General features: G+C 35.3%; 1 protein-coding gene across 1 annotated transcript in view; it reads left to right on the forward strand.

The window, feature by feature from the left end:
- The window catches only part of LOC123307425 (glutamine-dependent NAD(+) synthetase), a 39,551-nt gene extending 36,753 nt beyond the window's left edge, over window positions 1–2,798 (forward strand). The window contains exons 9-10 of the mRNA XM_044889724.1: window positions 2,346–2,493; window positions 2,546–2,798. Coding sequence (XP_044745659.1) covers window positions 2,346–2,493; window positions 2,546–2,635 — 238 coding nt within the window. The 3' untranslated portion in view covers window positions 2,636–2,798. The remainder of the gene's footprint in view (window positions 1–2,345; window positions 2,494–2,545) is intronic.
- The last annotated feature ends 10,860 nt before the right edge of the window (window positions 2,799–13,658 follow it).

A 13,658-nucleotide genomic window follows, 5' to 3' on the forward strand; every position in this document is an offset into this window, starting at 1 on the left:
GAGTTCAATCTTTGTTTAATGAAACTGAGCATACTTCCATTCATCATTTGAGATAAAATTGTCATCTTCAAATCTTCATACATCTGACAAAAACATAAGTCAACCGTCTGGAGCAAAAGGTTTTATCCTAGAGAGGGTAAAGGAGGTCAACTTTAAAATTGCCTCAATCAAAATCTACCCGTTCGGGTTTCTGTGATGGATATCACAGAACAAAATAAAACGAGAGAGATCATAAGACTTTCTTTGATGTAAATAACGTTACATTGCTGGTTTCCATTTTCCTGTTGGACCTTACTTGTTCGAACTTGCGAGAGTAGACAACTGCAGCGAAGAGCCTCTGTTGCCCTAGTAGTCTGCTTGGCTGTTCGTTCCTTACGAGTTTTTTGTCTCATTCATTTCGATATGTTCTAAATTTGGCTCCAGGTGGATGTTACAGCCATATCGAAGTTGACCTGCATACTGCATACGAGTGATAATTCGAACGTGATTTTTCACTAGTAATTTGCGTAAGTTCATCTTAAGCCCGTTGGAGTAAGTGATTGCATTTTCACTTGTTCAGTTGCTCAATATCTACAAAAATTATCATCTGAAAGCAACTTAACAAGTGATTGCATTTTCACTTGTTCGGTTGCTCAATATCTACAATAATTATCATCTGAAAGCAACTGAACAAGTGAAAATGCAATCAATAACCTCAACGGGCTTAAGGGGAAGTAATACATACGATTCGAGATCAATCTGATCGACATTGATTGCTTTACAGATGCTACCCCAAATACGAAAATTTATCACAGCCGTACTGAGTCAGTTGGAAAGTAGAAATTACCACGTGAGAGGTAATATTAGAAATATTGAATAATTTTCAGTTATTCCTGAATTTCAGCGTAATTTTGGCATATATCGCTATGAAAATCTTTGCATTATACAGGGTGTTTTCTAATTGAAGGTCAATATTTATGGGGTTGATTTTTGGGCCCAATTTAAGAAAAAAACTTCATATGAACATATGTCCTAAACGTCTTATCTTTTGAGATACAGGTAAAGTTTTCAAAAATGAATCATTTATTATTAATATCTACAATACCACTTCAAATATTTCAATAAAATTTGTCATACATGTATACTATGAATCAAGAGGCATTTTTTAATGTATCACTTTTTTCTTAATTTCCACCAGTGGCGTTCGTACGTAATTTGACCTACCTATTTTGGCAGATGGCATTGATGGTACGCCACAGATTTTTAATGAAATAAAAATTATTTTTGAAATTCCCAATCATTTATTACCAAAATTGATCACTTGACTTTTTTTAATCCGATTCGTGGTTTCCGCTTAAAAAAATAAAAACCGTTTCTCTGCATGATCCTATCAATATCCTTAATACATACATATGACAATATCACCATGCAGAGACATACGTAAATTTTATTTTTTAGGTGAAACCTGTGAGTCGGACAAAAAAAAATTCGAGAGATCAAATTTATGCAAACGAAAGGACCTACTGTAATCTGTGCTATTCCGCGGTCTGGTCGAAAAACAATCTCTTCATCAACATCCCTTTTACCTAATTTCGCGAGTGAATTTATACCCCGAGATCCCATCTGGACCACATGCATCGGCGGTTGATCAAATATGTTCGTTCGAGATCGAAAAACCTGCTCCGTTTATTGTGAGCCACAGTATCGAAAAAATATCAAGCAAAAATAAAAATACTAATTTCTCTTTTCGTTTTGTAGTCCCAAGATCATTACTCAAAACATTCATAAGTTGAGATTCAAGTCTCGTTACTTGAGATAGTATCAAACTGATAATGACTTGATATGAGTTTATTAATAAGCCGCCATCTTGAGATGCTGTCACTATCTTGAGAAAGTATCAACTGAGATAGGTCTTAAGACGCGTTGTGAGATCTGACTATTAATACGGGCCTAAATATAGTTCTATAAAATTTGAATCGCTATGACCAGTAATTTTCAGCCATTGTTGTTTTATACACCACTTTTTGCCAACAGCAGTTGATCTACTCGAGTTATTTTGTTATCTTTTTGTCCTTTATATTCAAACCAATTGCCTCAGTAGCAGATTGAGTGCATCCATTCATAGTATTTCGTCCAACAGGCACATTTTTTGCAATCGTCATCATTTTTCCAAATCGGGGATATGGGATTAGTTTAGTGGCGGCGCTACCATGTCATTCGCTCCGTTTTATCCTTGTTCTACCAAAGAATCTCCAATGATACTCCCTCGTTTTATTTTGTTCTGCGTTTATATCGAGCACAGATAAACGTGATCTGTAATCTCGATCAATGAAGTTGATTTATTAACTATTTCACATCTTCTACAGATGCTACGCCATCAATCGACATAAAATGACTGTGATAACTCCAGCATATCATACCGAAAGCTATAGTCCTGATGATAACAGATTCGACCTGAGGCCTTTCCTTTATAGGGCCAATTGGTCTTGGCAATTCAGAGCAATAGACAAGCAGGTGGGTACAAAAAATATCATTTTTAATAAAAATTAAAAAAAAAATTTTTTAGAGAGAAACCCTTGACAGTTTGAGGAAAAAAGATATCAATTCTACTCCTTTCAAAAAGAATATTAAATGCAGAGCTGCTGTACCAGTGTAATATCCGTGGAGTTTATTGCAATCCAGTGAAGGGATCGTTAGTTTTTCTTCATCTTGAAGTAGTTATATCGTCAGTTTGATCGGGGAGGACCCCAACTGTGATCGTTCCTCTTTTTTATCAATTTATTTTATTACAGAGTAATAAATTATTCATTTTATTTTTACATTGTTGAAGTTATAGATAATTAATTCTATTTCTAGAATATATTGTACATTTTCTTTATTTTGAACAAATGTTTTTTCAATAATACATAGTTATATTCGCAAAAAATTTGTTTGTCTTTTTCCTAAGAAATTAAATTCATGAGACTGGACCCATTTTCCAACTTTTAATGGAAAAAACGATCGCTGCTTGCACACCATCGATAATTTGTTCTTAAATTATGTACTACTAGTTAGTTCATGTTTTAGCCAATAGGCGCGGTGGCGTCCGGGGAGAACAAGTTTTTGATACTAATTGAAGTTGACTGAGTGATTTCCGGTTGTTGAGGCAGACCCTTAGAATATTCAAAAAATTCTTCATTTTCGATAGAAGAAAAACATTTAATTATGGTGAAATGTGAGTATAAGAGTGGTTTGGCGTCAGAAAGGAAAAGGAGACGAAAATTTCAGAGCATATTTTTGAGTAAAAATTGAGCGGAAAACACCTTAACGCAAGAATCGACTACGAATCAATTTGTGTGTCAAAAGCACTTTTGCGATGAAAATATCAAAGAAGCTGATAAATTCATCATCAACGGAATCGAAATTGTCATCCATCGTCAAAAGTAGAATGTTCTGAATAGAAATATCATCCTTCATTGTTCAGAAATGGATATTGCTTCTGAAGAGTTTTTTTGGCATAACATTAATATATTGTCTATAATTATGGAGATGACATTAAACCAATTATTATCAACTATTAACAGATCCTAGAACTTGTTCCTCGTTCCAGATCTCAGTGTAAGCAGAGGAAAAATGTCAACAGGGTATCAAATTGGCCGGCCGATCTTACGCGTATTCAAGAAGCTTTGAAATCACCGTGCTCTTATAAATTCACTAGGAATTACGAATTCTTATGGTCAAAAAATCACTAAACTACTCTTGTACGGTACGAATACCCTTTTTCTAAAATAGACTTAATGTTCAAAACTTAACTGTTCATTTAATGCTCAAAAAATCAAACTATAATTAGGGATATAGTATATTTTTATTGACTAAACTACTCTTAACGGTACGAATACGCTCTTTTCTAAAATGGACATAATATTTAATGATTAACTATTCATTTGATGATATAATATCTTGGAATAGGCAATGAGATGGTGTATGTATCTAGCAGCGACGTAATTTTTTTATTTTTATTTATTTATTTGACGGCAAAAAACCACTTACAATAAACACTTGAATTTATATAAGAATACATGCAATATACAATGCATAATAAACATAATTGAAACAACTAGAACATAAGATATTATTACAAAAAAAGAAAAACACATAAATGAACAGGGCATATTCGAATGAAACTACTATAGTCGGCACATCTCTTTTCAGTCTCTAAAGCGAATCTTTCAATATACCGGGTGGCCCACCCCAGACGCGGCGCTCATTTTGAAGGAGTAAAGATATGTTGAAAATCTTTTCATGTTGTGTGTGTAGGGTGTTTGAAAGCACAATTTAAAATTATTTTCATATATACAAGGTGTTCCAAAACAAAAATATAGACCAAAGTTACACTTTTTTAAATGTAACACCCTGTATTTGACCTCAAAAATGGAATGGCAAGCTTAAATTATGATGAGTTTCTTTAGATCACTTTATACCTCAGAAGCACCCTTTACGAGATAATGGCGAAAAATTGAAATTATGGAGTTGTTTTAAATAGCAATTAATGAAGAAACTAGTTACGCTAGCGCTACAGACATTTTGTTTTCGAGTAGACAAGTTGGCTTCTCCTACACATAAAAAAATTTCAACTGTGGAATATACAGAATGATCATAATTAATTCTCAAACATCAACTACAAATAGTCGTCAAAAACTGCTGAGAAATTATCATATTTAGGTGTAGGAAAACCCTATGAAAATAGTTTCGAAAATAATTTTTACGTTCAAAGAGATATAGAAATACCGGGTGTGCCATTTGAAATGAGAAAGTTTTTGAATATTATTTGTAGTTGATGTTTGAGGAATAATTATGAGCATTCTGTCCAGAGTTGAAATTTTTTTTTGCGTAGGGGTAGCCAACTTGTCTACTCGAAAAAATACTGTCTGTATCGCTGGCATAACTAGTTTCTTCATTAATTGCTATTCAAAAAAAAAAACCATATTTTCAATTTTTTGCCATTATTCCGTAGAGGGGTGCTTCTAAGGTATAAAGTGATCTGAAGAAACTCATCATAATTTGAGCTTGCCATTTCATTTTTGAGGTCAAATACAGGGTATTACATTTAAAAGAGTGTAACTTTGGTCTATATCTTTGTTTTAGAATACTCTGGATAAATGAAAATAATTTTAAATTGTGCTTTTGAATACCTTACACACCACAAGAAAAGATTTTCAAAATATCTTCATTTACTCCCTCAAAATGAGCTCCGCTTCTGGGGTGGGCCACTCGGTATATCAATACCTAGAGAGCATCGACAATTATTAAGTGTGCTTCATCATTCTTGGAATCGAGGAATATAATCCATAATTGGTCCTCGACAGTCCCGGTCTAAAGTAATTCAACCTGTCTCATGGGTCTAGACATTATTCAGATTGAACCGTATTAACAATTCAGGTACAAATATAATACCGCAATAAATCTTTGTAACAAAAAGTACATCGGCAGAAAATCTTCTGGATTTTAATGAAGGTAGTCTAAGACGATCGCACATACGGGTGTTACTGCGAATGACACCAGTTGTAACAAACCCCGGAGAGGAAAGAGTATCATTATTATTCACTCTGACGAACTGAACTCTGCTCGTGAGATAAGAAAGGAGCCAACTTTACAGACTACCATGAAACCGAAAGGCTTTAAGTTTTCACGCCAGAAGTGAATGGGAGATGGAATGGAATGCCTTGGAAAAATCTGTATAGATAACTTCAACCTGTCGACGATTCTCCAACGCATCAATAACATATTAAACAAAGAGAAGCAAGTTAGTGTCAACACTTCTATCCTCAGAGAATCCATTCTGCTGAGGAATTATTCTACCGTATACCTGAGATTTAATGCTACCATAGACAACATCAGACTCATACAATTTAGGAATCACACTCAATATAGTAATTGGCCTGTAAAATTCTTAATAGGGAATAGAGGGTGAGCTATACCTCAATTGGAAGACAATAGTATTATGTAGAGGGAGAGATTGTCTTCCAATTGAGGTTTGGCTCACTCTCTATTCCTTATGAAGAATTTAGGGGTGATAGCCCTAACACCTTGGTTTGAGGAGATTTCGGTGTACAATTTTTCTCAAAATATGTCCCCCTCCCTTCAAAGATTGACCTGTTCCGGCATATAGAAAATCACCCTGTAGATGGATAAGTTTATAAACCTGTTATGGCATTTCAAACAACACTAAATACATTCTTAAAAAAATCTCGTGCCACATCTACACATTTAGAATAAAAAAATATTGAAAATGCGTACTTGGAGATAAATTTTTTTGACGGATTGATTTTCATGGAAAAACCATACCGAGATGTATCAAAAAGTGGACGTAGAAGAATATTGTCAGTTTACATTATAGACATGGGCTGAGCAATGTCGGGCATTTACTTGTCTCTTTTTTGTTCACATAGAGGCATCGAGATAGAATATTCTATCTCGATGCATAGAGGTGATTGTGGACCAATCAAAATTCTAGAAAAGGACAACTGGCATGCCCGATATTCAGTTTCTCTCTGTCACTTTTTTTCACCGTATTTCATCCATAGCTAGAATGGGAAGGCACAGTCCATGTCTATATGTTTATGCTTTAGATCCACTCGATGTGCAAGTATTGCAATATTCAGGGACGGACTCCCATTTCAGATTGGGTTTTTCACTAGTAAATTTTTTTAAGTGGCTAAAGTTTTATGGAAAAATTATACCTGAATGTATATAAGAAGTTGGATATTATAAGGTGTTATATCCACTCACTATTCAATTATTTAATTTTCCAGGCATTAGTTTTTCATTTCATTCATTTTCCAAATATTCACTATTTTCATTTCCAATAGATTTGATTGAATATTAGTTATTGTTTCTGTATGGTATTGAAACAAACCAATTTTGTCTATCACTGTTTTATAATCGATTGACATTACGTTTTCGTGAGACAACAATAGATTTCAACTATACTCGACAATGCCGTACAAATATTCAAGATATTCAAGAGAATATGCCGATATGATATACCCTAATAGCACAAAGTAGTCCTATGGACATCCATAGGACGTCCTCTTCGGACATTACGGACATCAATGGGACGTCCATTTCTGTCCATCGCGGACGTCCAATGGATATCCCGTTGGGACCACCATTAGCTATCTCAACGGTACAAAAATTTACCACGACGTTGGCTATCCTAACTATTAGATAATGTCCTAGAACCCAATGTCTTACACTCAGACGCAGATTGTATGTATTTTCTGTGTTGTTCTCATTTCCTTCCATACGTACTAGAAAGTTTTTACACTTGACCCGGATTCGAACTCGCGAGTACGTGGGGACATCGCATTACTGAGTCTTCGCTGCAACCGTCCTAGCTACCGAGACTATACGATATACCAACTTGTAGGAACATATTCATTATATTGTTAACTGATTTATGGAAAAGTAGTCGATTAATATAGAAATACCATATAATAAAACCTAAGTCTTAAAACTCAAACATAGATTATTTTATAATAGTAATTACTCAAGTATTTAGTCTTCGTTCATCATAACGTTATACATAATATAATATTCATAAGATATTCATATACTACAAAGCGGAAAAATGGAGTTTAGTGAAAAATAATATTAAATGTTGGTGTTCATTGATATACATGTATGTATTATTTGGTCCATATTACGGACCCCTAGTGAATATCCGGTATGGACATTCAAAAGATGTCCCTACCGAATATCCACTAGGTATCCGTGATGGACGTTATACGGACCATATAATGTGTATATGTAATTTGGTCCATATTACGTCCATTACGGACTCCTAGTGAATATCCGGTATGGACATTCAAATGATGTCCCTACCGGATATCCACTGGGTATCTGTGATGGATGTCATACGGACCATGTAATGTGTATATGTAATTTGGTCCATATTACGTCCATTACGGACTCCTAGTGAATATCCGGTATAGACATTCAAAAGATGTCCCTACCGGATATCCACTAGGTGTCCGTGATGGATGTTAAACGGACCATGCCACTTATACATGTTATTTGGTCCATATTACGTCCCTACGGACTCCTAGTGAATATCCAGTATGGACATTCAAAAGATGTCCCTACCGGATATCCAATAGGTGTTCGTCATGGACGTTATACGGACCATGTAATATATACATGTTATTTGGTCCATATTACGTCCATTACGGACTCCTAGTGAATATCCGGTGAGGACATTCAAAAGATGTCCCTACCGGATATCCACTAGGTGTACGTGATGGACGTTATACGGACCATGTAATATATATGTATAAGTTATATGTTCCGTACTATGTTCATCACGGACACCTAATGGATATCCAGTAAGGACATATTTTTGACATTGCCTGTATTAAGTCGGTCAGGGACTATTTTGGAACTATATGATACGGACATATGTCATATAGTCCGTATTATGTCCATCACGGTCATCCAATGGATATCCGATACGGACATTGTACATAAATCGGACTAACAATGGATATATATCGTGGACGTCCTAAAACTGTCCGGAAACGGACTTCCAAAGGACATACAAATCAAGTCCATGGACGTTCCGACGTTAAATGGACATGAATTGTACGTCCCATGGACGTTGTGTGCTATTAGGGTACATTTATGGATATTGTGATGGCAATGGAAGAAATTCTGTAGAAGAATAGCGTAGCGATTTCCGAATAGAAGGATCCCCAACCACCAGACCTTCTCATCAGTTTTTGTGTATCTCAGGGACCATGAAAAATTTACAAATTCGAAATCACTGCGATAGGGTATTGTAAATATAATGAAAACATTTTAGAATTTGTATCAATACTCTCAAGGTAGCACAAAGAACAGGGGTTTCTCAAAAAATAGTGTGCACTACTTTAAAACAGGAAGACTACCTTTCACACCATTTAACTAAAGTTCTACGTTTGGAAGCTCCTGATTATGAATCGAGACTGCGGTTTTTAAATTGGCTGGTTAATAGTAGAAGAAGAATATCACGCCTTATTTACTGATGAAGCAGAGTTCACCAGATATGGTATAATTAATATGCGAGAAATTCACATGTGTGGGCTCAAGAAAATCCCCATACAAAAACTCAAAGAAATTCACAGTACCTAATTATCTATAGATTTTCTATAAATATGTGGTGCGGTTTTAAGGATAATAATGTACTGATTGGACCACACTTTTTCGATAGTACGTTGAATTCACAAATTTATTTAGATGTTTTAAATCATCGTTTACCTGAATTATTAGGAAATGACAACCAACGGTGGATTTATTTCCAACACGACAGGGCCCTGACTCATTACAATCTGGACGTCTGTGAATTCTTGCACAACCGCTATGGTTGTGTTATAGACCATATTAGTGAGGTTAGGCGGGAATTTTGAATCGCGATCCATCCGTGGATCTGGTCCCTGAATTCCCTATGCACGGTCTTTTCGACCGTTTTTGGATATTTTAGCGAATTTCTTAAGATTTATTTCTGTTGGAATGTGTTCTATGATCCTTTCGTAACAAGTTGAAAACAAAATTTCGAAATAAAATGGTATATTTTTTTAATAATGGATCAATATAAAATTGGTCGGCAAGATCCATGGAAGTTTGTCGTAGCCTCCTTTCGTTGCTAACCTCTGGAGCTGACATCATTCTAACGCGCAAGCGTAGCATGTCATTTTCCTTGTTACAGTTCATGATTGACGTATAGCAGAAATGATCTACGACATACGGATATATTCCGTATAATAATGTGTTCAATTTTTATTTTAGGACATATTTATTTTATAATTTACTTAGTATTTTGTGATGTAAAATGTACTTGGAAACAACCTCTAATAATGGGGGCACCCAATTTTGCATGTCTTTATATTAACATTTACTTCTAGCTAGCGATATTCCATCTTAAAGTTGATTCCTATGTAAAAAATTTTGAAAATGGATCTCCCGTCAATTGAGTGATTCTAACCTCACTAATATGGTCTATAGGTCGAGGGAGTACTATTCCATGGCCAGCAAGATCGCCTGACCTTTCGCCTCTAGATTATTGCTTATGGGGTTACATGTGAGAATTAGTTTACTACGTTGAAATCCGAGGATGTATTGATATCTAATTAGTCTAGACCGGTTCCATGCATAAAAAAAAAATGTGTTACCATAGCAACGAACAATAACTCATTAGAAGTGTCATTGTGAAGTTTGAGGTCAAAAAAGTAAACCAGATTTACGCAATAAATTAAAAGAAAGAAGATTGCTGCAAAATATATATATCCTGTGCCGTATGTCTGGCGAGTACACACGCGTCTTGGTTGTTTCTTCGATTTCGTCTTAATTTGCAGTGAAATATTGGTGAAAAGAACTTTTTTTGATTTTCTAATACGTTAACAAGATATTAGAAGTCATCCTGAGGCCCCAACAACTGAAAATTGCAATTTCAAGACCTGCATTTGATTTCGATTTAGGGGTCACCATACATAACGCGATAAATATGTCTAATACTTGCAAGTTGTGTAACGACAACTTTATTGTCAACACAAAGTCTATAAAGTGCAGTTCCTGTCGACTTGATTTCCATCCAAAGTGCGTTCAAATAAAGGATACCGTCCTGAGAGCTTTGGCCGAGTCTGTGAACATCTGCTTTTTTTGTTTTGATTGTTTGGATCGTGTGAAGGCCAAACTGGAACATGAGCCTGAGAACGTTCATGGCATGGGAAGTGATGGAGACTTATTGAGCGCTTTGATAGAGAAACACACCAAAGCTATAGTAGAAGACTGCCAGATAAAGTTTAATAGCCTTAAGGAAGAAATTGTGGCTCTGAAGGAAAGTAATAAGGATTTAGTTCGATTAATGTCATCCAATGAATACAAGAACGCTGGGACGTCCAGATCAAAGGAAATTACTATAGTCGAGAAAGACTCATCATCCAAACTGCTGACGGTACCATCAGATCTGAAGCAGAAAACAAGCAATAAACGAGGTGTCCTCCAGTCTGACAAAAAGGAAAGAGTGGCGACTTTGGCTCCTGTGAAAGAGGTCTTGGAACATCCTAAGCCTTCCTATCCAAGGAAGACATTCACAAGAGATCCGGCAATCCATGCAAAAGGAAAACCCGATGTCAATATTAAACCAGCTCCGAAGGGTAGAAGGTGGATATGGATTGGTGGTCTTTCAAGAGAAACTTCGCCGTCCAACATATTATCATATATGACTGAGAGATGGCCGAAAAACGATCTTTTATGTTTCGACTTGAAGTCTAAAAATAGCAAAAAATCTTTTAAGGTAGGTAGCAAAGATCTAGATTTGGAGGAGTTACTTAACCCAGAAGCATGGCCTGAGGGTATATTAATCAGACCATTCCAGAACATCTAGCTAAGAGTAACCCAATCTGTCAATGAAGCTGTGTACCAAGGAAGTTATTGTGAGGTGAACGATATTCGTTGTAGTGCTAGTTCAAACTTACCTCAGAATATTTGTTTATATTGCTATTACCAAAATGTCAGAGGGTTACGTACAATGATAACTAATCTTGCTGTATCAATAATTAGTTCAGATTATGATGTTATATTTTTAACTGAAACTTGGTTGTGTAAAGACATCTCAAATTCAGAATTAGGTATTAATAATTTCGATATTTACCGCAAAGATAGATATTCCGTAATTAGCTGTAAATCAAGAGGAGGTGGTGTCATGATAGCCATAAAGAAATCGATTCCTTCAAGAATTATATCAAGCTCACATAATGATATAGAAGTTATATTTGTTTTAGTTCATACTGAGCGCGGAGATATATTATTGTCAAATGTATATTTCCCTCCAAATAGCGACGTTTCTCTTTACGAGAGGTTTTGCGAAGAATTAGAAGATATATCTGATCGATATTCTGACGCAAACATTATATGCTGTGGATACTTTAATCTCCCGGGTAGCTGTTGGAAAACCGAGTCTAATAAAAACTCAGTAAAGATAACAAAAACTCAAACGGTAATCGCACAGTCGATAGCATTGTTAAATATGGTGCAATTGAACGAAATCTCAAACATGAACAATGTGATATTAGATTTAATATTTTCATCATTCGATAATACGACGGTTTCTTTAGCGGCTGATATGTTGCTTCCTTGTGATGTACATCATCCGGCATTATGTTTCTACATTGATTCCGGATGTTCGATAAGGGAAGAACAAAATTACACATTCCTGGATTTTAAGAACGCCAATTACAACGATTTATTAGATTACTTTTCGACAATAAACTGGAACGAAATTATTTTTGAAAGGGATGTTCAAAAGTCCATCTCAAACTTTTACTATATTGTTGACTCAGCAGTTGAATTATATGTTCCTAAAAGAATATCAAAAAAATATAAATTCCCAAATTGGTTTTCACCTCGCCTAAAAGGTCTAATTTATTCGAAAAAAGCGGCACATAGATCATATAAGATATCTAATAGCTTAGAAGCATATACACAGTTTGCTGAATTGAGACAAAGGTGTAGAATTGAGTCGGAAAATTGCTTTCGTGAATATATAAATTCTGTCGAAAACTCTATAGAAATTAACCCTAAGTATTTTTGGAAATTTGTGAACGATTCCAAGTTGAATAAGAGTCTTCCCTCAACTATGTATTTCCAAGATGAAATTTCAGAAAATCCACAAGAAATAGCCGAATTTTTTAGTTCCTATTTTTCCAAAGTTTATAAAGCGAGCAAGCCAAAACACTTGAATACACCGCAGGATAATCTTGTCGATATAGGAAATGTATATTTTACGCCAGATGAAGTACTTAAAGAGTTGTTGACTTTGAATGACTCTAATGACTCGGGTGCTGATAATATTGGGGCGATATTTTTGAAGCGCTGCGGTGATATATTAGCTGAACCTTTATGCCTTATATTCAATAGCTCAATTAATTGCGGAAGTTATCCAAAGATCTGGAAAGATAACTTTGTTATTCCTGTACACAAGTCTGGAGATGAAAAAGATGTAAAAAATTATAGACCAGTATTGAAATATTCTCACATCCCTAAAATTTTCGATAAGCTTGTCAACATCAAGATTTCGCCCTGCCTTTCACATGTTTTTCTATCAGAACAACACGGATTCATTAGCAAGAGATCGGTAACAACTAATCTTGTTTCGTACATAGACATCATTTCAAATGCAATGAAAGAAAAATTTCAGGTTGATAGCATTTACACCGACTTTCAAAAAGCTTTTGACACGGTTCCACATTCGTTACTTGTTGAAAAACTTGAAGGGATCGGTATCGGCCCTCCGTTATTGGACTGGTTGTCTGATCGTCTGCGTGTTGGTACCTTAAGGGTTAAGCTTAGAGATAATATTATCTCCGAGCAGTTTCTCGTTCTTTCTGGGGTTGGTCAGGGTTCACCCCTTTCTACGCTACTCTTCCTATGTTTCATAAATGATATAGGAAAATATATTAGAGGAAGTCTATTTCTACTGTTCGCTGACGATCTTAAATTGTTTAGGGTCATACGGAGTATTCAAGATTGTCTTTCACTACAAGAAGATCTTATCAATGTTGAAAGGTGGTGTGTTGACAATGAAATGCAATTCAATATCGGTAAATGTAGTGTAATGAGATTTTACAAAATTAAATCACCTATCCAGTACGATTATAAGTTGAACA

This window comes from Coccinella septempunctata, chromosome 2 (assembly GCF_907165205.1).
Source record: "Coccinella septempunctata chromosome 2, icCocSept1.1, whole genome shotgun sequence".
Taxonomy (NCBI): Eukaryota; Metazoa; Arthropoda; class Insecta; order Coleoptera; family Coccinellidae; genus Coccinella; species Coccinella septempunctata.